Source organism: Bombina bombina, chromosome 12 (assembly GCF_027579735.1).
Source record: "Bombina bombina isolate aBomBom1 chromosome 12, aBomBom1.pri, whole genome shotgun sequence".
Lineage (NCBI taxonomy): Eukaryota > Metazoa > Chordata > Amphibia > Anura > Bombinatoridae > Bombina > Bombina bombina.
Window position 1 is genome coordinate 90,360,634 of NC_069510.1, and position 26,101 is coordinate 90,386,734.

At 40.9% G+C, this 26,101-nt stretch overlaps 1 protein-coding gene across 1 annotated transcript in view; it reads left to right on the forward strand.

The window, feature by feature from the left end:
- The window catches only part of IRAK1 (interleukin 1 receptor associated kinase 1), a 351,555-nt gene that overhangs the window by 171,168 nt on the left and 154,286 nt on the right, over positions 1 to 26,101 (forward strand). Inside the window, exons 6-8 of the mRNA XM_053695661.1 lie at positions 7,300 to 7,364; positions 8,405 to 8,519; positions 8,777 to 9,097. Coding sequence (XP_053551636.1) covers positions 7,300 to 7,364; positions 8,405 to 8,519; positions 8,777 to 9,097 — 501 coding nt within the window. The remainder of the gene's footprint in view (positions 1 to 7,299; positions 7,365 to 8,404; positions 8,520 to 8,776; positions 9,098 to 26,101) is intronic.

Below are 26,101 nucleotides of genomic sequence, written 5' to 3' on the forward strand. Positions count from 1 at the left end.
CCTGCAAACCCATTCATTGTGAAAAAGGATTGTGAGAAAATTACTAGGAGTCTCACTTGGATTTCTCTTCACTAAATCTTTCATTGAGGTGGAAAAAGTTACTGCATAATCTAAGATTTGTTCTCCCCGCACTTTAAACATTTTAAATGCTTTTTTTTTATATGTATTGTAAATCTCTTAAAGAATCTGAAGCACATATTTTTTTATACTAATTGTCTTTATTTTATCTATGCATTTCCACCTCAAAAGACAATATGAAAGTTGCATTGCCTGCCTTGGACTTGGTAGCTAAGATATAATTTACATTTTTAAGCCAGTCTTTAAAAACTTTTTGCTTGTAACACAACCAATATAATTAAACATTTCATCTCTGTGATTTAATTTTGAGTTTAAAGGTAACTGTGGTATATTCTGTTTACCATGTAGATGCACTTTGTAAAACATATCTATTTTATTCATCATTTTATATTGAAACAAATAGCTTTTAAATAAATGCATTCTGTATGTTGACTCTTAAAGAGACTTGAAACTATGTGATATTGAAGTATGAAATATTTTATTGTACTTAGTAAACATTCTGTTATATAAATCCCTGGTAAGACATTAACTTGAGTATAGAGTGCAGTTCTGAGGACTATTTAAAAACAAAAAAGACATTTCAGAATTAGAAAAACTTCATAAAAGGGCCATAAAACTAATAAGGGAAATGGAGTCCATTTAATGCAGAGCTGGCAAAACTACGCCCCGGAGCCGCACTTTTGTGTGGCTCTAATCTACAAAGGGTTTTGCGTGGCTCTAAGCAACACATAGCAGAACAGAGAAATCGGTCATTTGTTATGGAAAAAGACCTGTAAATCTGAGTAGTATATACAATTAAACTTCAATGATTCGGATACAACGTGTGATTTTTGTTTCTTTCATGTAATTAACAAGAGTCCATGAGCTAGTGACGTATGGGATATACATTCCTACCAGGAGGGGCAAAGTTTCCCAAACCTTAAAATGCCTATAAATACACCCCTCACCACACCCACAAATCAGTTTTTACAAACTTTGCCTCCAAGGGAGGTGGTGAAGTAAGTTTGTGCTAGATTCTACGTTGATATGCGCTCCGCAGCAAGTTGGAGCCCGGTTTTCCTCTCAGCGTGCAGTGAATGTCAGAGGGATGTGAAGAGAGTATTGCCTATTGAATGCAGTGATCTCCTTCTACGGGATCTATTTCATAAGGTTCTCTGTTATCGGTCGTAGAGATTCATCTCTTACCTCCCTTTTCAGATCGACGATATACTCTTATATTTACCATTTCCTCTACTGATTCTCGTTTCAGTACTGGTTTGGCTTTCTACAAACATGTAGATGAGTGTCCTGGGGTAAGTAAGTCTTATTTTCTGTGACACTCTAAGCTATGGTTGGGCACTTTATTTATAAAGTTCTAAATATATGTATTCAAACATTTATTTGCCTTGACTCAGAATGTTCAACTTTCCTTATTTCCAGACAGTCAGTTTCATATTTGGGATTATGCTTTAAATTATCATATTTTTTCTTACCTCAAAAATTTGACTTTTTTCCCTGTGGGCTGTTAGGCTCGCGGGGGCTGAAAATGCTTCATTTTATTGCGTCATTCTTGGCGCGGACTTTTTTGGCGCAAAAATTCTTTTCCGTTTCCGGCGTCATACGTGTCGCCGGAAGTTGCGTCATTTTTGACGTTATTTTGCGCCAAAAATGTCGGCGTTCCGGATGTGGCGTCATTTTTGGCGCCAAAAGCATTTAGGCGCCAAATAATGTGGGCGTCTTATTTGGCGCCAAAAAATATGGGCGTCGCTTTTGTCTCCACATTATTTCAGTCTCATTTTTCATTTGCTTCTGGTTGCTAGAAGCTTGATGTTTGGCATTTTTTTCCCATTCCTGAAACTGTCTTATAAGGAATTTGATCTATTTTGCTTTATATGTTGTTTTTTCTCTTACATATTGCAAGATGTCTCACGTTGCATCTGAGCCAGAAGATACTACAGGAAAACCACTGCCTGCTGGATCTACCAAAGCTAAGTGTATCTGCTGTAAACTTTTGGTAGCTATTCCTCCAGCTGTTGTTTGTAATAATTGTCATGACAAACTTGTTAAAGCAGATAATATTTCCTTTAGTGATGTACCATTGCCTGTTGCAGTTCCCTCAACATCTAAGGTGCAGAATGTTCCTGATAACATAAGAGATTTTGTTTCTGAATCCATAAAGAAGGCTTTGTCTGTTATTTCTCCTTCTAGTAAACGTAAAAAGTCTTTTAAATCTTCTCTCTCTACAGATGAATTTTTAAATGAACACCATCATTCTGATTCTTTGGACTCTTCTGGTTCAGAGGATTCTATCTCAGAGATTGATGCTGATAAATCTTCATATTTATTTAAGATGGAATTTATTCGCTCTTTACTTAAAGAAGTACTAATTGCTTTAGAAATAGAGGATTCTAGTCCTCTTGATACTAATTCTATACGTTTGGATAAGGTTTTTAAAGCTCCTGCGGTTATTCCAGAAGTCTTTCCTGTTCCTAATGCTATTTCTGCAGTAATTTCTAAGGAATGGGATAAATTGGGTAATTCATTTACTCCTTCTAAACGTTTTAAGCAATTATATCCTGTTCCGCCTGACAGGTTAGAATTTTGGGACAAAATCCCTAAAGTTGATGGGGCTATTTCTACCCTTGCTAAACGTACTACCATTCCTACGTCAGATGGTACCTCGTTTAAGGATCCTTTAGATAGAAAAATTGAATCTTTTCTAAGAAAAGCTTATCTATGTTCAGGTAATCTTCTTAGACCTGCTATATCATTGGCTGATGTTGCTGCAGCTTCAACTTTTTGGTTGGAAACTCTAGCGCAACAAGTAACAAATCGTGATTCTCATGATATTATTATTCTTCTCCAGCATGCTAATAATTTCATCTGTGATGCCATTTTTGATATTATTAGAGTTGATGTTAGGTTTATGTCTCTGGCTATCTTAGCCAGAAGAGCTTTATGGCTTAAGACCTGGAATGCTGATATGGCTTCTAAATCAACTCTACTTTCCATTTCTTTCCAGGGAAACAAATTATTTGGTTCTCAGTTGGATTCTATTATTTCAACTGTTACTGGTGGGAAAGGAACTTTTTTACCACAGGATTAAAAGTCTAAAGGTAAAAACAGGGCTAACAATCGTTTTCGTTCCTTTCGTTTCAACAAAGAACAAAAGCCTGATCCTTCGTCCTCAGGAGCAGTTTCAGTTTGGAAACCATCTCCAGTCTGGAATAAATCCAAGCCTGCTAGAAAGGCAAAGCCTGCTTCTAAGTTCACATGAAGGTACGGCCCTCATTCCAGTTCAGCTGGTAGGGGGCAGGTTACGTTTTTTCAAAGAAATTTGGATCAATTCTGTTCACAATCTTTGGATTCAGAACATTGTTTCAGAAGGGTACAGAATTGGTTTCAAGATGAGACCTCCTGCAAAGAGATTTTTTCTTTCCCATGTCCCAGTAAATCCAGTGAAAGCTCAAGCATTTCTGAATTGTGTTTCAGATCTAGAGTTGGCTGGAGTAATTATGCCAGTTCCAGTTCCGGAACAGGGGATGGGGTTTTATTCAAATCTCTTCATTGTACCAAAGAAGGAGAATTCCTTCAGACCAGTTCTGGATCTAAAATTATTGAATCGTTATGTAAGGATACCAACGTTCAAGATGGTAACTGTAAGGACTATATTGCCTTTTGTTCAGCAAGGGAATTATATGTCCACAATAGATTTACAGGATGCATATCTGCATATTCCGATTCATCCAGATCATTATCAGTTCCTGAGATTCTCTTTTCTAGACAAGCATTACCAATTTGTGGCTCTACCGTTTGGCCTTGCTACAGCTCCAAGAATTTTCACAAAGATTCTCGGTGCCCTTCTGTCTGTAATCAGAGAACAGGGTATTGTGGTATTTCCTTATTTGGACGATATCTTGGTACTTGCTCAGTCTTTACATTTAGCAGAGTCTCATACGAATCGACTTGTGTTGTTTCTTCAAGATCATGGTTGGAGGATCAATTTACCAAAAAGTTCTTTGATTCCTCAAACAAGGGTAACCTTTCTGGGTTTCCAGATAGATTCAGTGTCCATGACTCTGTCTTTAACAGACAAGAGACGTCTAAAATTGATTACAGCCTGTCGAAACCTTCAGTCTCAATCATTCCCTTCGGTAGCCTTATGCATGGAAATTCTAGGTCTTATGACTGCTGCATCGGACGCGATCCCCTTTGCTCGTTTTCACATGCGACCTCTTCAGCTCTGTATGCTGAACCAATGGTGCAGGGATTACACGAAGATATATCAATTAATATCTTTAAAACCGATTGTTCGGCACTCTCTAACGTGGTGGACAGATCACCTTCGTTTAATTCAGGGGGCTTCTTTTGTTCTTCCGACCTGGACTGTAATTTCAACAGATGCAAGTCTCACAGGTTGGGGAGCTGTGTGGGGATCTCTGACGGCACAAGGAGTTTGGGAATCTCAGGAGGTGAGATTACCGATCAATATCTTGGAACTCCGTGCAGTTTTCAGAGCTCTTCAGTTTTGGCCTCTTCTGAAGAGAGAATCGTTCATTTGTTTTCAGACAGACAATGTCACAACTGTGGCATACATCAATCATCAAGGAGGGACTCACAGTCCTCTGGCTATGAAAGAAGTATCTCGAATTTTGGTTTGGGCAGAATCCAGCTCCTGTCTAATCTCTGCGGTTCATATCCCAGGTGTAGACAATTGGGAAGCGGATTATCTCAGTCGCCAAACGTTGCATCCGGGCGAATGGTCTCTTCACCCAGAGGTATTTCTTCAGATTGTTCAAATGTGGGGGCTCCCAGAGATAGATCTGATGGCCTCTCATCTAAACAAGAAACTTCCCAGGTATCTGTCCAGATCCCGGGATCCTCAGGCGGAGGCAGTGGATGCATTATCACTTCCTTGGAAGTATCATCCTGCCTATATCTTTCCGCCTCTAGTTCTTCTTCCAAGAGTAATCTCCAAGATTCTGAGGGAATGCTTGTTTGTTCTGCTAATAGCTCCGGCATGGCCTCACAGGTTTTGGTATGCGGATCTTGTCCGGATGGCATCTTGCCAACCATGGACTCTTCCGTTAAGACCAGACCTTCTGTCACAAGGTCCTTTTTTCCATCCGGATCTGAAATCCTTAAATTTAAAGGTATGGAGATTGAACGCTTGATTCTTGGTCATAGAGGTTTCTCTGACTCCGTGATTAATACTATGTTACAGGCTCGTAAATCTGTATCTCGAGAGATATATTATAGAGTCTGGAAGACTTATATTTCTTGGTGTCTTTCTCATCATTTTTCTTGGCATTCTTTTAGAATACCGAGAATTTTACAGTTTCTTCAGGATGGTTTAGATAAGGGTTTGTCCGCAAGTTCTTTGAAAGGACAAATCTCCGCTCTTTCTGTTCTTTTTCACAGAAAGATTGCTATTCTTCCTGATATTCATTGTTTTGTACAAGCTTTGGTTCGTATAAAACCTGTCATTAAGTCAATTTCTCCTCCTTGGAGTTTGAATTTGGTTCTGGGAGCTCTTCAAGCTCCTCCGTTTGAACCTATGCATTCATTGGACATTAAATTACTTTCTTGGAAAGTTTTGTTCCTTTTGGCCATCTCTTCTGCTAGAAGAGTTTCTGAATTATCTGCTCTTTCGTGTGAGTCTCCTTTTCTGATTTTTCATCAGGATAAGGCGGTGTTGCGAACTTCTTTTGAATTTTTACCTAAAGTTGTGAATTCCAACAACATTAGTAGAGAAATTGTGGTTCCTTCATTATGTCCTAATCCTAAGAATTCTAAGGAGAAATCATTGCATTCTTTGGATGTTGTTAGAGCTTTGAAATATTATGTTGAAGCTACGAAATCTTTCCGTAAGACTTCTAGTCTATTTGTTATCTTTTCCGGTTCTAGGAAAGGCCAGAAAGCTTCTGCCATTTCTTTGGCATCTTGGTTGAAATCTTTAATTCATCTTGCCTATGTTGAGTCGGGTAAAATTCCGCCTCAGAGAATTACAGCTCATTCTACTAGGTCAGTATCTACTTCCTGGGCGTTTAGGAATGAAGCTTCGGTTGACCAGATCTGCAAAGCAGCAACTTGGTCCTCTTTGCATACTTTTACTAAATTCTACCATTTTGATGTGTTTTCTTCTTCTGAAGCAGTTTTTGGTAGAAAAGTTCTTCAGGCAGCGGTTTCAGTTTGAATCTTCTGCTTATGTTTTTTGTTAAACTTTATTTTGGGTGTGGATTATTTTCAGCAGGAATTGGCTGTCTTTATTTTATCCCTCCCTCTCTAGTGACTCTTGTGTGGAAAGATCCACATCTTGGGTAGTCATTATCCCATACGTCACTAGCTCATGGACTCTTGTTAATTACATGAAAGAAAACATAATTTATGTAAGAACTTACCTGATAAATTCATTTCTTTCATATTAACAAGAGTCCATGAGGCCCACCCTTTTTTTGTGGTGGTTATGATTTTTTTGTATAAAGCACAATTATTCCAATTCCTTATTTTATATGCTTCGCACTTTTTTTCTTATCACCCCACTTCTTGGCTATTCGTTAAACTGATTTGTGGGTGTGGTGAGGGGTGTATTTATAGGCATTTTAAGGTTTGGGAAACTTTGCCCCTCCTGGTAGGAATGTATATCCCATACGTCACTAGCTCATGGACTCTTGTTAATATGAAAGAAATGAATTTATCAGGTAAGTTCTTACATAAATTATGTTTTTCTTGGTACACTTTGTTGAAGAATAAATCTAGGTAGGCTGATAGAAACTCTGAAGAGTGCACATCTTTAGCAGTCTATGGCAGCAGTGTTTGCAATTATGTATACCAGACAGGTGCATCGATTACTCTTTAACAAAGGATACTAAGAAAACTAGGCAAAATTTATAATAGAAGTAATTTAAAAAAAAAAAAATCATATTCTATCCAATCCATATGTGTGACTTTACTGTCCCTTTAATAGTATTTAATTCCCTATGCAGTTTTTAACTAAAATGTGATTCTAATCTCACTTTACATTTATGTCTTGTCTTTAGCATAAGTGTGACAATAATTTAATGTGGCTTCTAGCCAAGCCCACAATTAGTGAAAAGTTTTGGCACCATTGATATTAAATAATTATAATTGTATATCCCCTAAGCAGCTTCAAGCGATGTAATTAGTTTTAGCCCTTCCTCTTTTATGGGTAGGTAACAAGTGTTTTACTTCTTTCTCACATTTCCTTTTCGTGGTTTACAGAATTCTGAGCTGGAGTGGAATACAGTGAAAAAGAGTTTTCTTACAGAGATCGAGAAGCTGACATGGTAAGACCTATGGTATTATGGCATTTTATTTATATTTATTTAAATGTCGGACATCCATTTTTTAGTACCCAATAATGGGCTCGATTACAAGTGGAGCACTATTTAACGCTCCTGCTCGATCGTTAACTGCACTAGAAGTAAACTTTTTCCGTGCTTTGGGATGCGCTCGTATTAGTTGAAAGTAAACTGTTTTCGCTCGTGCGATAACCCGAAACATCTTAATTTCAATTGCGCTCAAGCAATCGCGTTTACTTTCAACTTGTAATATGAGCGGAAAACACAATGCGTGCAAACAGCTGTGATAAGCCCCCTCATCGCTTGTTTGTAACTGTTAACGCTTCACTCATAATTTGGCCCAATGTTGGAAATTTAAAGAAATTGTGATGCCATGATCTACTTTGTCCAAAACACAGACTTGGGCCAGCACTACTGCTATGGTGCTCGTGTAGAATGGGGTAAACTGCCTAACCCCTCCAAATACGTATAATGTCAGAATGTCCACAGCACTTTAAGTGTAAAACTTTATTTTCTTTATTCAGACATCATAAAATTGGGGAAGTCCCCTTACTCATAGCATGAGTAAGGGGACTTCCCCGAAACGTTGCTTGTTTTTTATGATGTCTGAATAAAGAAAAGAAAGTTTTACACTTAAGGTGCTGTGGACATTCTGACATGATCTACTTTGTGTTAATCTTCTTGCAATTAGGACTTTCATTTAGTGAACATAGAAATCAATATCAAAATGCACATGAATCTATTTCAATTTCAATCCTTATATGAACACATACTACTGACCGATCTTTGGGCAGGTGTGGTATTTGAACACAGGTGCACAAGGATTATGTATATATGCAGTCACTAAATCATTAACTTTTTACTAGAAGATTTTTTGTTAATTCATGTTACAAAATATTTCTATTCAAAGTCAAAAACATTTATTTGCATTTCATCTTAGAGCTGCTGTATGTCCCTTTAAATACTGCTCCAAATCTTATGTGGTTTAGGTCTCTTCTGAATGACCATCTTGTATGTCTTCTTAGTGTTCGACATCCGAATATCATTGATCTCGCCGGGTATTGCACAGAGGGGGAAGAGTACTGTCTTGTTTATTTATATCTGCCGAATGGCTCTCTGGAAGATAGACTGCACTCTGAGGTACTGGTCAGTAATAGGGGACATAGGGGAGGGAGCACTGGTATATTTGTTGAATAATTCACTAATTAAATTGTGTTTTAAATCCTACCTCTCTTAACCTAGAGGGTAGGTTTCTGAAGCTGTACACCACGACTCTTATTTTTATTTTTTAAAGGTGTTTTCCATTGGAACATGCAGATGTGCCTCCCATTTGTTACATTTGACTACATCTCTAATGGTGAAGATGTAAGATCTCTCTTAAATTCCTCCTTCTGTAGGGAAACTTTTTGCCACTCTCCTGGGAACAACGTTTGGGCATCCTGCAGGGGGCTGCCTGTGGAATTCAGTTCTTGCACAGCTGCCAGCCCAGCATCATTCATGGGGATATCAAGAGCTCCAACATCCTTTTGGACCACACTCTTACCCCAAAGCTTGGGGACTTCGGGCTGGCTCGATTTAGTCGGTACACAGGAGATGGAGGAAAGAGCCGCACTGTGGCGCAAACCACGACCGTGAGGGGAACCCTGGCATATCTGCCCAATGAGTATGTGCAACTGGGGAAGCTTACATTGGCACTGGACACCTACAGCTTTGGAGTGGTGAGATTTGTATTCTAGTTAGTTTGTAGTTTAAATTCCATGTGAGTCTCTAGACCATCAAAAGGTTTAAAAAAAAAAATAATAATAAACTTAAACTAAAGTAGAATAAGCTCCCAAAAAATGTCAAGTGGATAAAGAATATTTGCTTTATTTTAACATCTGCTGGGTCTTGTCTGAGAAACATTTGTAGAGATTTCTGTGCTGATCTGGAATTTTGACATAACTGGATCATTCCAATAATTGATACTTAGTGGAGAGTTGTTTTTTTTTTTTTCTTCAGCTGTTTGTTATATCTGACCTGGCAACTCTGTAATATCTGTTTGCCAACTTGGACATAGTTGCTTGCTTTGCATTATTTAGAAGCTCCGTGTGTAAAATACTAATGCATTATTTTGCCTTGTTTACCCTGATATGGATATCACACAGTATTGAGATTTGACATGAAGCTAGATTAACAAAGGAACAACTAGATTGTTTGCATTCTCTGTTAAATCACATGATCTTAAATGCTTCTCATTTTTGAATGGCTGACAGAGTTGGCTTAATGGGACATGAAACCCAACATTTTTTTGTCATAATTCAGATAGAGCATACAATTTTGAACAACTTTAAAATGTACTTTATATACTATTATCAATTTTGCACCATTCTCTTGGTATCCTTTATTGAAGGAGCAGCAATGCTCCACTGGGAGCTAGCTGAACACATTAGTAAGCAAATGATAAGAGGTATATTTGTAGAGCCACCAATCAGCAACTAGCTCCCATCTCCTGCACCTACTTAGGTATGCTTTTCAACTGAGGAGAACAAGAGAATGAAGCAAATTAGATAATATAAGTAAACTAGTATTCTCTATTTGGATCATGAAAGAAAATGTTTGGGTTTCATGTCACCTTAAAATAAACATTGAATTCCCCATAAATTGTTTATTTGTGCATAAAGAAACTTTTGCAATGCACTGTCATAATTTATTTTGCCTTCTTTTCCTGTAATTAATTTATTTAAATAGTAGTGTTTCCATGCCCCCCCCCCAAAAAAAAACAGAAAGGCTAGAGTGCATTTAGTGAAATGCTCAATCCGAACATTCATACACGCTGCACAGTGACTGGTTGATATCTACAGGATCTTGTTTATATCTGTCCCTAATTGGCCACAGCAAATATGCAGTAAGATAAACAACATTCCACAGGCTTTTCAAGGGGTGTGTGCTGGGCTTGCAAAACGAAACATTTTACAAAAAAAAAAAAAAAATTGACAGATTTAAAGGGACACTCAAGTCAAAATTAAACTTCCATGATTCCAATAGTGTAACAATATTTAACTAACTTTTCAATTTACTTCCATTAACAAAATGTGCACAGTCTTTATATATTTGCACTTTTTGAATCATCAGCTCCTACTGAGCATGTGCAAGAATTCACAGAATATACGTATATGCATTTGTGATTGGCAGATGGCTGTCACATGATACAGGGAGAGTGGAAATAGATATAACTTTAAAATTTGTCAGACTAAGTGCTATTGCATTGTCTTTATGCATTTGTTGTTTATGCAAATCTGCTGTATTTACTGGTCCTTTAAGTGGTTGTAACTTTTTTTGCATGCACTTCTTTTGTAATGTGAATCATTTTTGATACATCTATATACAAAATTGTCCGGTTAGAGAGTAGGTTAACTTGGACAGGCAGTCACTACAAAACTTGACCATTTAACCCCTTAATGACCGGACCATTTTTCAATTTTCTTACCCTTAATGACAATGGCTATTTTTACATTTCTGCTGTGTTTGTGTTTAGCTGTAATTTTCCTCTTACTCATTTACTGTACCCACACATATTATATACCGTTTTTCTCGCCATTAAATGGACTTTCTAAAGATACCATTATTTTCATCATGTCTTATAATTTACTACAAAAAAAATAATAAAATATGAGGAAAAAATGGAAAAAAACACACTTTTTCTAACTTTGACCCCCAAAATCTGTTACACATCTACAATCACCAAAAAACACCCATGCTAAATAGTTTCTAAATGTTGTCCTGAGTTTAGAAATACCCAATGTTTACATGTTCTTAGCTTTTTTTGCAAGTTATAGGGCCATAAATACAAGTAGCACTTCGCTATTTCCAAACCACTTTTTTTCAAAATTAGCGCTAGTTACATTGGAACCCTGATATCTGTCAGGAATACCTGAATATCCCTTGACATGTATATATTTTTTGTTAGAAGACAACCCAAAGTATTGATCTAGGCACATTTTGGTATATTTTATGCCACCATTTCACCGCCAAATGCGAGCAAATAAAAAAAAAAAACTTTACATTTTTCACAATTTTAGGTTTCTCACTGAAATTATTTACAAACAGCTTGTGCTATTATGGCACAAATTGTTGTAAAAGCTTCTTTGGGATCCCCTTTGTTCAGAAATAGCAGACTTATATGGCTTTGGCACTGATTTTTGGTAATTAGAAGGCCGCTAAATGCTGCTGCGCACCACACGTAAATTATGCCCAGCAGTGAAGGGGTTAATTAGGTAGGTTGTAGGGAGCTTGCAGGGTTAATTTTAGCTTTAGGGTAGAGATCAGCCTCCCACCTGACACATCCCACCCCCTGATCCCTCCCAAACAGCTCTCTTCCCTCCCCCACCCCACAAATGTCCCCGCCATGTTAAGTACTGGCAGAAAGTCTGCCAGTACTAAATAAAAGGAGTTTTTTGTTTTTTTTTATAAAAAAAATAAAATATTTTAGCTGTGATGGACTCCTGCCTTAGCCCCAACCTCCATGATCCCCCCCCCCCCCCCAGCTCTCTAACCCTCTCCCCTATCTAATTGCGGCCATCTTGGGTACTGGCAGCTGTCTGCCAGTACCCAATTTGCCCCAAAAACAAGTGTTTTTTGTTCTTTTGCTTTTTTTTATTTTTTCTGTAGTGTAGCAGCCCCCCACAATACCCCTATCCCCCTCCCCCTCCCAGATCCTTTTTTCTCCAACATAGGTGTGTCCGGTCCACGGCGTCATCCTTACTTGTGGGATATTCTCTTCCCCAACAGGAAATGGCAAAGAGCCCAGCAAAGCTGGTCACATGATCCCTCCTAGGCTCCGCCTACCCCAGTCATTCTCTTTGCCGTTGTACAGGCAACATCTCCACGGAGATGGCTTAGAGTTTTTTAGTGTTTAACTGTAGTTTTTCATTATTCAATCAAGAGTTTGTTATTTTCAAATAGTGCTGGTACGTACTATTTACTCAGAAACAGAAAAGAGATGAAGAATTCTGTTTGTATGAGGAAAATGATTTTAGCAACCGTAACTAAAATCCATGGCTGTTCCACACAGGACTGTTGAGAGCATTAACTTCAGTTGGGGGAACAGTTTGCAGTCTTTGCTGCTTGAGGTATGACACATTCTAACAAGACGATGTAATGCTGGAAGCTGTCATTTTCCCTATGGGATCCGGTAAGCCATGTTTATTACGATTGTAAATAAGGGCTTCACAAGGGCTTATTTAGACTGTAGACATTTTTTGGGCTAAATCGATTGATATTAACACTTATTTAGCCTTGAGGAATCATTTATTCTGGGTATTTTGATATAATAATATCGGCAGGCACTGTTTTAGACACCTTATTCTTTAGGGGCTTTCCCAAAGCATAGGCAGAGTCTCATTTTCGCGCCGGTGTTGCGCACTTGTTTTTGAGAGGCATGGCATGCAGTCGCATGTGAGAGGAGCTCTGATACTTAAAAAAGACTTCTGAAGGCATCATTTGGTATCGTATTCCCCTTGGGTTTGGTTGGGTCTCAGCAAAGCAGATACCAGGGACTGTAAAGGGGTTAAAGCTTAAAACGGCTCCGGTTCCGTTATTTTAAGGGTTAAAGCTTCCAAATTTGGTGTGCAATATTTTCAAGGCTTTAAGACACTGTGGTGAAAGTTTGGTGAATTTTGAACAATTCCTTCATGTTTTTTCGCAATTGCAGTAATAAAGTGTGTTCAGTTTAAAATTTAAAGTGACAGTAACGGTTTTATTTCAAAACGTTTTTTGTACTTTCTTATCAAGTTTATGCCTGTTTAACATGTCTGAACTACCAGATAGACTGTGTTCTGAATGTGGGGAAGCCAGAATTCCTATTCATTTAAATAAATGTGATTTATGTGATAATGACAATGATGCCCAAGATGATTCCTCAAGTGAGGGGAGTAAGCATGGTACTGCATCATTCCCTCCTTCGTCTACACGAGTCTTGCCCACTCAGGAGGCCCCTAGTACATCTAGCGCGCCAATACTCCTTACTATGCAACAATTAACGGCTGTAATGGATAATTCTGTCAAGAACATTTTAGCCAAAATGAACCCTGTTCAGCGTAAGCGTGGATGCTCTGTTTTAGTTACTGAAGAGCATGACGACGCTGATATTAATATCTCTGAAGGGCCCCTAACCCAATCTGAGGGGGCCAGGGAGGTTTTGTCTGAGGGAGAAATTACTGATTTAGGGAATATTTCTCAGCAGGCTGAATCTGATGTGATTACTTTTAAATTTAAATTGGAACATCTCCGCATTTTGCTTAAGGAGGTATTATCCACTCTGGATGATTGTGAAAATTTGGTCATCCCAGAGAAACTATGTAAAATGGACAAGTTCCTAGAGGTGCCGGGGCTCCCAGAAGCTTTTCCTATACCCAAGCGGGTGGCGGACATTGTTAATAAAGAATGGGAAAGGCCCGGTATTCCTTTCGTCCCTCCCCCCATATTTAAAAAATTGTTTCCTATGGTCGACCCCAGAAAGGACTTATGGCAGTCAGTCCCCAAGGTCGAGGGAGCGGTTTCTACTTTAAACAAACGCACCACTATTCCCATAGAGGATAGTTGTGCTTTCAAAGATCCTATGGATAAAAAATTAGAAGGTTTGCTTAAAAAGATGTTTGTTCAGCAGGGTTACCTTCTACAACCCATTTCATGCATTGTCCCTGTCACTACAGCCGCATATTTCTGGTTTGATGAACTGATTAAGGTGCTCGATAGTGACTCGCCTCCTTATGAGGAGATTATGGACAGAGTCAATGCTCTCAAATTGGCTAATTCTTTCACTCTTGACGCCTCTTTGCAATTGGCTAAGTTAGCGGCTAAGAATTCTGGGTTTGCTATTGTGGCGCGCAGAGCGCTTTGGTTGAAATCTTGGTCGGCTGATGCGTCTTCCAAGAACAAGCTACTAAACATTCCTTTCAAGGGGAAAACGCTGTTTGGTCCTGACTTGAAAGAGATTATCTCTGATATCACTGGGGGTAAGGGCCATGCCCTTCCTCAGGATCGGCCTTTCAAGGCAAAAAATAGATGCAAGGCTGGATCAAGGGAAAGCAGGCAAAGAAACCTGCCACTGCTACCAAGACAGCATGAAATATCGGCCCCCGATCCGGGACCGGATCTGGTGGGGGGCAGACTCTCTCTCTTCGCTCAGGCTTGGGCAAGAGATGTTCTGGATCCTTGGGCGCTAGAAATAGTCTCCCAGGGTTATCTTCTGGAATTCAAGGGACTTCCCCCAAGGGGAAGGTTCCACAGGTCTCAGTTGTCTTCAGACCACATAAAAAGACAGGCGTTCTTACTTTGCGTAGAAGACCTGTTAAAAATGGGAGTGATTCATCCTGTTCCATTGAGAGAACAAGGGATGGGGTTCTACTCCAATCTGTTCATAGTTCCCAAAAAAGAGGGAACATTCAGACCAATCCTAGATCTCAAGATCTTAAACAAATTTCTCAAGGTCCCATCTTTCAAGATGGAAACCATTCGAACTATCCTTCCTTCCATCCAGGAAGGTCAATTCATGACCACGGTGGATTTAAAGGATGCGTATCTACATATTCCTATCCACAAGGAACATCATCGGTTCCTAAGGTTTGCATTCCTGGACAAACATTACCAGTTCGTGGCGCTTCCTTTCGGATTAGCCACTGCTCCAAGGATTTTCACAAAGGTACTAGGGTCCCTTCTAGCTGTGCTAAGACCAAGGGGCATTGCAGTAGTACCTTACCTGGACGACATTCTAATTCAAGCGTCGTCCCTCCCTCGAGCAAAGGCTCACACGGACATCGTCCTGGCCTTTCTCAGATCGCACGGCTGGAAAGTGAACGTGGAAAAGAGTTCTCTATCCCCGTCAACAAGGGTTCCCTTCTTGGGAACAATTATAGACTCCTCAGAAATGAGGATTTTTCTAACAGAGGCCAGAAAGACAAAGCTCCTGGACTCTTGTCGAATACTTCATTCCGTTCCTCTTCCTTCCGTAGCTCTGTGCATGGAAGTGATCGGGTTGATGGTAGCGGCAATGGACATAGTTCCTTTTGCGCGCATTCATCTAAGACCGTTACAACTGTGCATGCTCAGTCAGTGGAATGGGGACTATACAGACTTGTCTCCAAAGATACAAGTAAATCAGAGGACCAGAGACTCACTCCGTTGGTGGCTGTCCCTGGACAACCTGTCACGAGGGATGACATTCCACAGACCAGAGTGGGTCATTGTCACGACCGACGCCAGTCTGATGGGCTGGGGCGCGGTCTGGGGATCCCTGAAAGCTCAGGGTCTTTGGTCTCGGGAAGAATCTCTTCTACCGATAAATATTCTGGAACTGAGAGCGATATTCAATGCTCTCAAGGCTTGGCCTCAGCTAGCGAGGACCAAGTTCATACGGTTTCAATCAGACAACATGACGACTGTTGCGTATATCAACCATCAGGGGGGAACAAGGAGTTCCCTAGCGATGGAAGAAGTGACCAAGATCATTCTATGGGCGGAGTCTCACTCCTGCCACCTGTCTGCTATCCACATCCCGGGAGTGGAAAATTGGGAAGCGGATTTTCTGAGTCGTCAGACATTGCATCCGGGGGAGTGGGAACTCCATCCGGAAATCTTTGCCCAAGTCACTCAACTTTGGGGCATTCCAGACATGGATCTGATGGCCTCTCGTCAGAACTTCAAAGTTCCTTGCTACGGGTCCAGATCCAGGGATCCCAAGGCGGCTCTAGTGGATGCACTAGTAGCACCTTGGACCTTCAAACTAGCTTATGTGTTCCCGCCGTTTCCTCTCATCCCCAGGCTGGTAGCCAGGATCAATCAGGAGAGGGCGTCGGTGATCTTGATAGCTCCTGCGTGGCCACGCAGGACTTGGTATGCAGATCTGGTGAATATGTCATCGGCTCCACCTTGGAAGCTACCTTTGAGACGAGACCTTCTTGTTCAGGGTCCGTTCGAACATCCGAATCTGGTTTCACTCCAGCTGACTGCTTGGAGATTGAACGCTTGATTTTATCGAAGCGAGGTTTCTCAGATTCTGTTATCGATACTCTTGTTCAGGCCAGAAAGCCTGTAACTAGAAAGATTTACCATAAAATTTGGAAAAAATATATCTGTTGGTGTGAATCTAAAGGATTCCCTTGGGACAAGGTTAAGATTCCTAGGATTCTATCCTTCCTTCAAGAAGGATTGGAAAAAGGATTATCGGCAAGTTCCCTGAAGGGACAGATTTCTGCCTTGTCGGTGTTACTTCACAAAAAACTGGCAGCTGTGCCAGATGTTCAAGCCTTTGTTCAGGCTCTGGTTAGAATCAAGCCTGTTTACAAACCTTTGACTCCTCCTTGGAGTCTCAATTTAGTTCTTTCAGTTCTTCAGGGGGTTCCGTTTGAACCCTTACATTCCGTTGATATTAAGTTATTATCTTGGAAAGTTTTGTTTTTAGTTGCAATTTCTTCTGCTAGAAGAGTTTCAGAATTATCTGCTCTGCAGTGTTCTCCTCCTTATCTGGTGTTCCATGCAGATAAGGTGGTTTTACGTACTAAACCTGGTTTTCTTCCAAAAGTTGTTTCTAACAAAAACATTAACCAGGAGATTATCGTACCTTCTCTGTGTCCGAAACCAGTTTCAAAGAAGGAACGCTTGTTGCACAATTTGGATGTTGTTCACGCTCTAAAATTCTATTTAGATGCTACAAAGGATTTTAGACAAACATCTTCCCTGTTTGTTGTTTATTCAGGTAAAAGGAGAGGTCAAAAAGCAACTTCTACCTCTCTCTCTTTTTGGATTAAAAGCATCATCAGATTGGCTTACGAGACTGCCGGACGGCAGCCTCCCGAAAGAATCACGGCTCATTCCACTAGGGCTGTGGCTTCCACATGGGCCTTCAAGAACGAGGCTTCTGTTGATCAGATATGTAGGGCAGCGACTTGGTCTTCACTGCACACTTTTACCAAATTTTACAAGTTTGATACTTTTGCTTCTTCTGAGGCTATTTTTGGGAGAAAGGTTTTGCAAGCCGTGGTGCCTTCCATTTAGGTGACCTGATTTGCTCCCTCCCTTCATCCGTGTCCTAAAGCTTTGGTATTGGTTCCCACAAGTAAGGATGACGCCGTGGACCGGACACACCTATGTTGGAGAAAACAGAATTTATGTTTACCTGATAAATTTCTTTCTCCAACGGTGTGTCCGGTCCACGGCCCGCCCTGGTTTTTTAATCAGGTCTGATAATTTATTTTCTTTAACTACAGTCACCACGGTACCATATGGTTTCTCCTATGCTATTATTCCTCCTTAACGTCGGTCGAATGACTGGGGTAGGCGGAGCCTAGGAGGGATCATGTGACCAGCTTTGCTGGGCTCTTTGCCATTTCCTGTTGGGGAAGAGAATATCCCACAAGTAAGGATGACGCCGTGGACCGGACACACCGTTGGAGAAAGAAATTTATCAGGTAAACATAAATTCTGTTATATTATTTTTAAAAAAAATATTTTCCCCCCCCCTCTTCCCTCCTCATTGGTGTCAGTGTCAGTGCCAGCTAATGCGCGATCGCGCACGCGATCGCGCACGCACGCTCCCGGCACCCGGCGTGCACATTGCACTTCAAGGAACCGGATGCCGGGTAGCGATGGGCCGCCCACCCGCCTCCCTGTTACGCTCCCACCCACCAACGAACCGGCACCATCGCTACCGGTGCAGAGAGGGCCACAGAGTGGCTCTCTCTGCATCGGAGTCTTCTAAATGGTATTGCAGGATGCCTCCATATGGAGGCATCACTGCAATACCCTGAGAGCTGCTGGAAGCGATTGCGATCGCTTCCAGCACTCTCTTAGACAACTGACGTACCAGGTACGTCCATTGTCATTAACTGTTAGTTAATGCATGACGTACCTAGTACGTCAGTTGTCATTAAGGGGTTAAAGAGCTATAAAACAGTGTTCCTTTACTTTAACATGTTTGTTTTACTAAGCATACAATGAAACAAATTGTGTAAAAAACAAACAAAAACATATTGTTATCTTACAAAATGAGCATTTATAAATGTTCATTGTAGCCCTCAGGGAGATGAGAGAACTGACATGTTGGTAACTTAAAGGGACATGGAACCCAAATATTTTATTTCATGATTCAGGTAGAGAATACAATTTTAAACAACATTCCAATTTACTTATATTATCTAATTTGCTTCATTCTTCAGATATCCTTTGTTGAAGAAATAGCAATGCACATGGGTGAGCCAATCACACGAGACATCTTAGTGCAGGCACCAATCAGCAGCTACTAAGCCTATCTAGATATCCCTTTCAACAAAGCATATCAAAAGAATGAAGCAAGTTAGATATTAGAAGTAAATTGGTAAGTTGTTTAAAATTGCATGCTCTTTGTAAATCATTAAATGAAAAAATTGGGTTTCATGTCCCTTTACGTTAGATTCTGCCTCTTCTGAGCATGGGCAAAACGAACTCACTGATTATTTAGTATTTGCTGAAAAGTAAACTTGCTCATGTTACTCTAGAAGATTTATTACATCAAGCAATATATGCCTTTCTGGTGAGACCCACCTGCCTTTTAGGACTGTGACAGGAAGTAACATTGAACAAAGTTTAAAAAACAAAATAAAAGGTGAAGTCCTTTTGAAATTATGGATAATATGTATTGCAGTGTTTTCTATTAAATATAACCTACGGCTTAGTGTTTTTATTTTACAACAATGATACAAACAGAGACCGTTTTATATCCCTTTAAACTAAATCTGTTAATCTTGTGAGGCAACTGGGATTTTTAGACTATGTCATAACTATTGCCCCAAACATGAAACTTGAGAGGCGATAATCTAGTGGGGTGAAAATCCACTCAGTCTCATTGAGATATAAAGTCTCACAATATAGTTCAGAATTTCACAATTGTTTAGTTATGCATCGTAAAAAGCAACTGCATTATTATTTCATTGTTTATGTGGACTCTCTTCGAGTAATGTAGCTTTGAAAATGATGTATTTTCTAATTCTCACAACTGAGAAAATCACCCTGCTGTCTTCTCAAGGCTAACACTGCTACATATGATTTGCTATTTGACGTTTATCAGATAACAACTGCAAAACAATGCACTTTTTCTCTTGTAAGGTGTATCCAGTCCACTGATCATCCATTACTTGTGGGATATTCTCCTTCCCAACAGGAAGTTGCAAGAGGACACCCACAGCAGCGCTGTTATATAGCTCCTCCCCTAACTGCCATATCCAGTCATTCTCTTGCAACTCTCAACAAAGATGGAGGTAGTAAGAGGAGAGTGGTAAAATATAGTTAGTTTTTTCTTTAATCAAAAGTTTGTTATTTTCAAATAGTACCGAAGTTGTACTATTTTATCTCAGGCAGTATTTAGAAGAAGAATCTGCCTGTGTTTTCTATGATCTTAGCAGCTTGTAACTAAGATCCACTGCTGTTCTCACATATGTCTGAGGAGTGAGGTAACTTCAGAGGGAGAATGGCGTGCAGGTTATCCTGCTATTGAGGTATGTGCAGTTTTAAGTTTTTCTAGGGATTAGAAAATGCTGCTGGTACCTGTTTAATGTAAGTTAAGCCTAAAAACAGTGATTTAATAGCGACTTGTATCAGGCTTACTACCAGAGATATATACTCTGATAATATGGCAATATAAAACGTTTGCTGGCATGTTTAATCGTTTTTATATATGCTTTGGTGATAAAACTTATTGGGGCCTAGTTTTCTCTTGTTAAGTGTGTTCAGTCCACGGGTCATCTATTACTTATGGGATATATTCTCCTCCCCAACAGGAAGTTGCAAGAGGATCACCCAAGCAGAGCTGCTATATAGCTATTCCCCCCCCATATGTCATATCCAGTCATTCTCTTGCAACCCTCAACAAAGAAGGAGGTCGCAGGAGGAGTTGGAGTTTTTACTTAATTATTCTTCAATCAAAAGTTTGTTATTTTAAATGGCACCGGAGTGTGCTGTTTTTTCTATCTCAGGCAGTATTTGGAAGAAGAAATTGCCTGCGTTTTCTATGATCTTAGCAGGCGTAACTAAGATCCACTGGCTGTTCTCGACATTCTGAGGAGTGGGGTAACTTCAGAACATGGGAATAGCATGCGGGGTCCACCGCAAATGAGGTATGTGCAGTACAATATTTTCTGGGAATGGAATTGACTAAGAAAATACTGCTGTTACCCGTATGATGTAAGTACAGCCTTAAATGCAGTAGTAGTGACTGGTATCAGGCTGATAAATGTATGCACAGTAGAGTTATTTTCTAGGGACTAGAATTTGACTGTGAAAATACTGTTAATACTGAAATAATGCTTAAGCCTTATCTGCAGTGGTAGCGACTGGTTGCAGGCTTAGTAATAACTTTGCATGACATTTAAAGAAGTTTATTTTCAAAACGTTTACTGGCATGTTATTCGTTTTGTGAGGTATTTTGGTGATAAATCCTTTGGGCATCAATTTTTTTCCACATGGCTAACGTATATTTCTGCATAGAAACCGTTATATCAGGTCTCCCACTGTTGTAAATGAGCGGGAGGGGCCTCTTTTTAGCGCCTTGTTGCGCAGTTAAAATTCTAGCACAGTCTTCCTGCTTCTTCCTCCTTGATCCAGGACGTCTCTAGAGAGCTCAGGGGTCTTCCAAATTCGTTTTTTGAGGGAGGTAATCAGTCACAGCAGACCTGTGACAGTGTGTTAGACTGTGATAAAAACGTTTTATATTAATTTGATATCCGTTTTTTTGGGTACTGAGGGGTTAATCATCCGGTTGCTAATGGGTGCAATCCTCTGCTAATTAATACATTTAAAGAATTGTTGACTATAATTGAATTATTCTTTAGTTACTCAACTGTGTTTTTTAAAAAGCGCTGCAGCGTTTTTTATATTGCTTGCAAACTTATTGAAAGTATTTTCCAAGCTTGCTAGCTTCATTGCTAGTCTGTTTAAACATGTCTGATACAGAGGAATCTGCTTGTTCATTATGTTTAAAAGCCGTTGTGGAGCCCAATAGAAATATGTGTACCAATTGTATTGATGTTACTTTGAAAAATCAATCTGTACCGCTTAAAAAATTATCACCAGACAACGAGGGGGCAGTTATGCCGTCTAACTCTCCTCACGTGTCAGTACCTTCGTCTCCCGCTCGGGAGGTGCGTGAGATTGAGGCGCTAAGTACATCAAGGCCCTTACAAATCACTTTACATTATATGGCTAATGTTATGAAAGAAGTATTATACAATATGCCAGAGTTAAGAGGCAAGCACAACAGTTCTGGGTTAAGGACAGAGCGCGCCGATGACACGAGAGCCATGTCTGATACTGCGTCACAATTTGCAGAACATGAGGACGGAGAGCTTCATTCTGTGGGTGACGGTTCTGATTCGGGGAGACCGGATTCAGAAATTTCAAATTTTAAATTTAAGCTTGAGAACCTCCGCCTGTTGCTAGGGGAGGTGTTAGCGGCTCTGAATGATTGTAACACGGTGGCAATCCCAGAGAAATTATGTAAGCTGGATAAATACTACGCGGTGCCGGTGTGTACTGACGTTTTTCCTATACCAAAGAGGCTTACAGAGATTATTAGTAAGGAGTGGGATAGACCTGGTGTGCCTTTTTCCCCTCCTCCGATATTTAGAAAAATGTTCCCTATAGACGCCACCACACGAGACTTATGGCAGACGGTCCCTAAGGTGGAGGGGGCAGTTTCTACTTTAGCCAAGCGTACCACTATCCCGGTGGAGGATAGCTGTGCTTTCTCAGATCCAATGGATAAAAAAAATTAGAGGGTTATCTTAAGAAAATGTTTATTCAACAAGGTTTTATATTACAGCCTCTTGCATGCATTGCGCCTGTCACTGCTGCAGCGGCATTCTGGTTTGAGTCTCTGGAAGAGGCGATTCGCACAGCACCATTGGATGAGTCTCTGAGCAAGATTAGAACCCTTAAGCTAGCTTTGTTTCGGATGCCGTAGTGCATTTAACCAAACTTACGGCTAAAAATTCCGGATTCGCCATACAGGCGCGCAGAGCACTTTGGCTTAAATCCTGGTCAGCAGATGTAACTTCTAAGTCTAAATTACTAAACATTCCTTTCAAAGGGCAGATCTTATTCGGGCCCGGCTTGAAGGAAATTATTGCTGACATTACTGGAGGTAAGGGCCACACCCTTCCTCAGGACAGGGCCAAATCGAAGGCCAAACAGTCTAATTTTCGTGCCTTTCGTAATTTCAAGGCAGGAGCAGCATCAACTTCCTCCGCTCCAAAACAGGAAGGAACTACTGCTCGTTACAGACAGGGTTGGAAAGGCAACCAGTCATGGAACAAGGGCAAGCAGGCCAGAAAGCCTACTTCCGCCCCTAAGACAGCATGAAGTCAGGGCCCCCTTTCCGGAGACGGATCTAGTGGGGGGCAGACTCTCTCTCTTCGCCCAGGCTTGGGCAAGGGATGTACAGGATCCCTGGACGCTGGAGATTATATCTCAGGGATACCTTCTGGATTTCAAGACTTCTCCTCCACAAGGGAGGTTTCATCTGTCAAGGTTATCAACAAACCTAGTAAAGAAAGAGGCATTTCTACAATGTGTAGAAGACCTCTTAGTGATGGGAGTGATCCACCCAGTTCCGCGGACGGAACAGGGGCAAGGGTTTTATTCAAATCTGTTTGTGGTTCCCAAGAAAGAGGGAACCTTCAGACCAATCTTAGATTTAAAGATCTTAAACAAATTCCTAAGGGTTCCATCGTTCAAGATGGAAACCATTCGGTCCATCCTACCCATGATCCAAGAGGGTCAATATATGACCACAGTGGATTTAAAGGATGCCTACCTTCACATACCGATTCACAAAGATCATTATCGGTACCTAAGGTTTGCCTTTCTAGACAGGCATTACCAGTTTGTAGCGCTTCCCTTTGGGTTGGCTACGGCCCCCAGAATTTTTACAAAGGTTCTGGGCTCTCTTCTGGCGGTACTAAGACCACGAGGCATAGCGGTGGCTCCGTACCTAGACGACATTCTGATACAAGCGTCAAGTTTTCAAAATGCAAAGTCTCATACAGAGAGAGTTCTAGCATTTCTGAGGTCGCATGGGTGGAAAGTGAACGTGGAAAAGAGTTCTCTGTTACCACTCACAAGGGTCCCTTTTCTAGGGACTCTTATAGATTCTGTAGAGATGAAGATTTACCTGACGGAGTCCAGGCTATCGAAACTTCTCAATGCTTGCCGTGTCCTTCACTTCATTCCAAGCCCATCAGTAGCTCAGTGCATGGAAGTGATCGGCTTAATGGTCGTGGCAATGGACATAGTGCCATTTGCCCGCCTACATCTCAGACCACTGCAACTTTGCATGCTCAATCGGTGGAATGGGGACTACACAGATCTGTCCCCTTTGCTAAATCTGGACCAGGAGACCAGAGATTCTCTTCTCTGGTGGTTATCATGGGTTCATCTGTCCAAAGGAATGTCCTTTCGCAGACCAGATTGGACGATTGTAACAACAGATGCCAGCCTACTAGGCTGGGGAGCAGTCTGGAACTCCCTGAAGGCTCAGGGATCGTGGACTCAGGAGGAGAAACTCCTCCCAATAAACATTCTAGAATTAAGGGCAATATTCAATGCTCTTCTAGCTTGGCCTCAGTTGGCAACACTGAGGTTCATCAGATTTCAGTCGGACAACATCACGACTGTGGCTTACATCAATCATCAAGGGGGAACCAGGAGTTCCCTAGCGATGTTGGAAGTCTCGAAGATAATTCGTTGGGCAGAGTCTCACTCTTGCCACCTGTCAGCGATCTACATCCCAGGCGTGGAGAACTGGAAGGCGGATTTTTTAAGTCGCCAGACTTTTCATCCGGGGGAGTGGGAACTTCACCCGGAGGTATTTGCCCAACTAATTCTTCGTTGGGGCAAACCGGATCTGGATCTCATGGCATCTCGCCAGAACGCCAAGCTTCCTTGTTACGGATCCAGGTCCAGGGACCCCGGGAGCGGTGCTGGTAGATGCACTAGCAGCCCCTTGGGTTTTCAACATAGCTTATGTGTTTCCACCTTTTCCGTTGCTTCCTCGACTGATTGCCAGGATCAAACAGGAGAGAGCATCGGTGATTCTGATAGCGCCTGCGTGGCCACGCAGGACCTGGTATGCAGACCTAGTGGACATGTCGTCCTGTCCACCATGGTCTCTACCCCTGAGGCAGGACCTTCTAATTCAGGGTCCTTTCAACCATCCAAACCTAATTTCTCTGAGGCTGACTGCTTGGAAATTGAACGCTTGATTCTATCAAAGCGTGGGTTTTCGGATTCGGTTATTGATACATTAATACAGGCTCGGAAACCTGTTACCAGAAAAATTTACCACAAGATATGGCGTAAATATTTATATTGGTGTGAATCCAAGAGTTACTCATGGAGTAAGGTTAGGATTCCTAGGATATTGTCTTTTCTACAAGAGGGTTTAGAAAAGGGCTTATCCGCTAGTTCACTAAAGGGACAGATTTCTGCTCTGTCTATTCTTTTACACAAGCGTCTGGCAGAGAATCCAGATGTCCAGGCTTTTTGTCAGGCTTTGGCTAGGATTAAGCCTGTGTTTAAAGCTGTTGCTCCTCCGTGGAGCTTAAACTTGGTTCTTAAAGTTCTCCAGGGTGTTCCGTTTGAACCCCTTCATTCCATTGATATTAAATTTTTATCTTGGAAAGTTCTGTTTTTGATGGCTATTTCCTCGGCTCGAAGAGTCTCTGAGTTATCTGCCTTACATTGTGATTCTCCTTATCTGATCTTTCATTCAGACAAGGTAGTCCTGCGTACTAAACCTGGGTTTTTACCTAAGGTTGTTTCTAATAAGAATATCAATCAAGAGATTGTTGTTCCATCCTTATGTCCTAATCCTTCTTCAAAGAAGGAACGTCTTTTGCATAATCTAGACGTGGTCCATGCTCTGAAGTTCTACTTACAGGCAACTAAAGATTTTTGACAAACTTCTTCTCTGTTTGTCGTTTACTCTGGACAGAGGAGAGGTCAAAAGGCTTCGGCTACCTCTCTCTGTTTTTGGCTTTGTAGCATAATACGCTTAGCCTATGAGACTGCTGGACAGCAGCCTCCTGAAAGAATTACAGCTCATTCCACTAGAGCTGTGGCTTCCACCTGGGCCTTTAAGAATGAGGCCTCTGTTGAACAGATTTGCAAGGCTGCAACTTGGTCTTCACTTCATACTTTTTCCAAATTTTACAAATTTGACACTTTTGCTTCTTCGGAGGCTGTTTTTGGGAGAAAGGTTCTACAGGCAGTGGTTCCTTCTGTCTAATGTTCCTGCCTTGTCCCTCCCATCATCCGTGTACTTTAGCTTTGGTATTGGTATCCCATAAGTAATGGATGACCCGTGGACTGAACACACTTAACAAGAGAAAACATAATTTATGCTTACCTGATAAATTTATTTCTCTTGTAGTGTGTTCAGCCCACGGCCCGCCCTGTCTATTTGAGGCAGGTTCTAAATTTTAAATTATAACTCCAGTCACCACTGCACCCTATAGTTTCTCCTTTCTCGTCTTGCTTATTATGTTTTTTCCACATGGCTGGCTTGATTTTCCTGAGGCTTTCCACTGTTGTAGTATGAGTGGGAGGGGCCTATTTTAGCGCTTTTTTGCGCAGTTAAAATTACAGACAAAGACATTCAGCTTCCCTCAGCAGTCCCCTGCATGCTATAGGACATCTCTGAAGGGCTCTAAAGGCTTCAA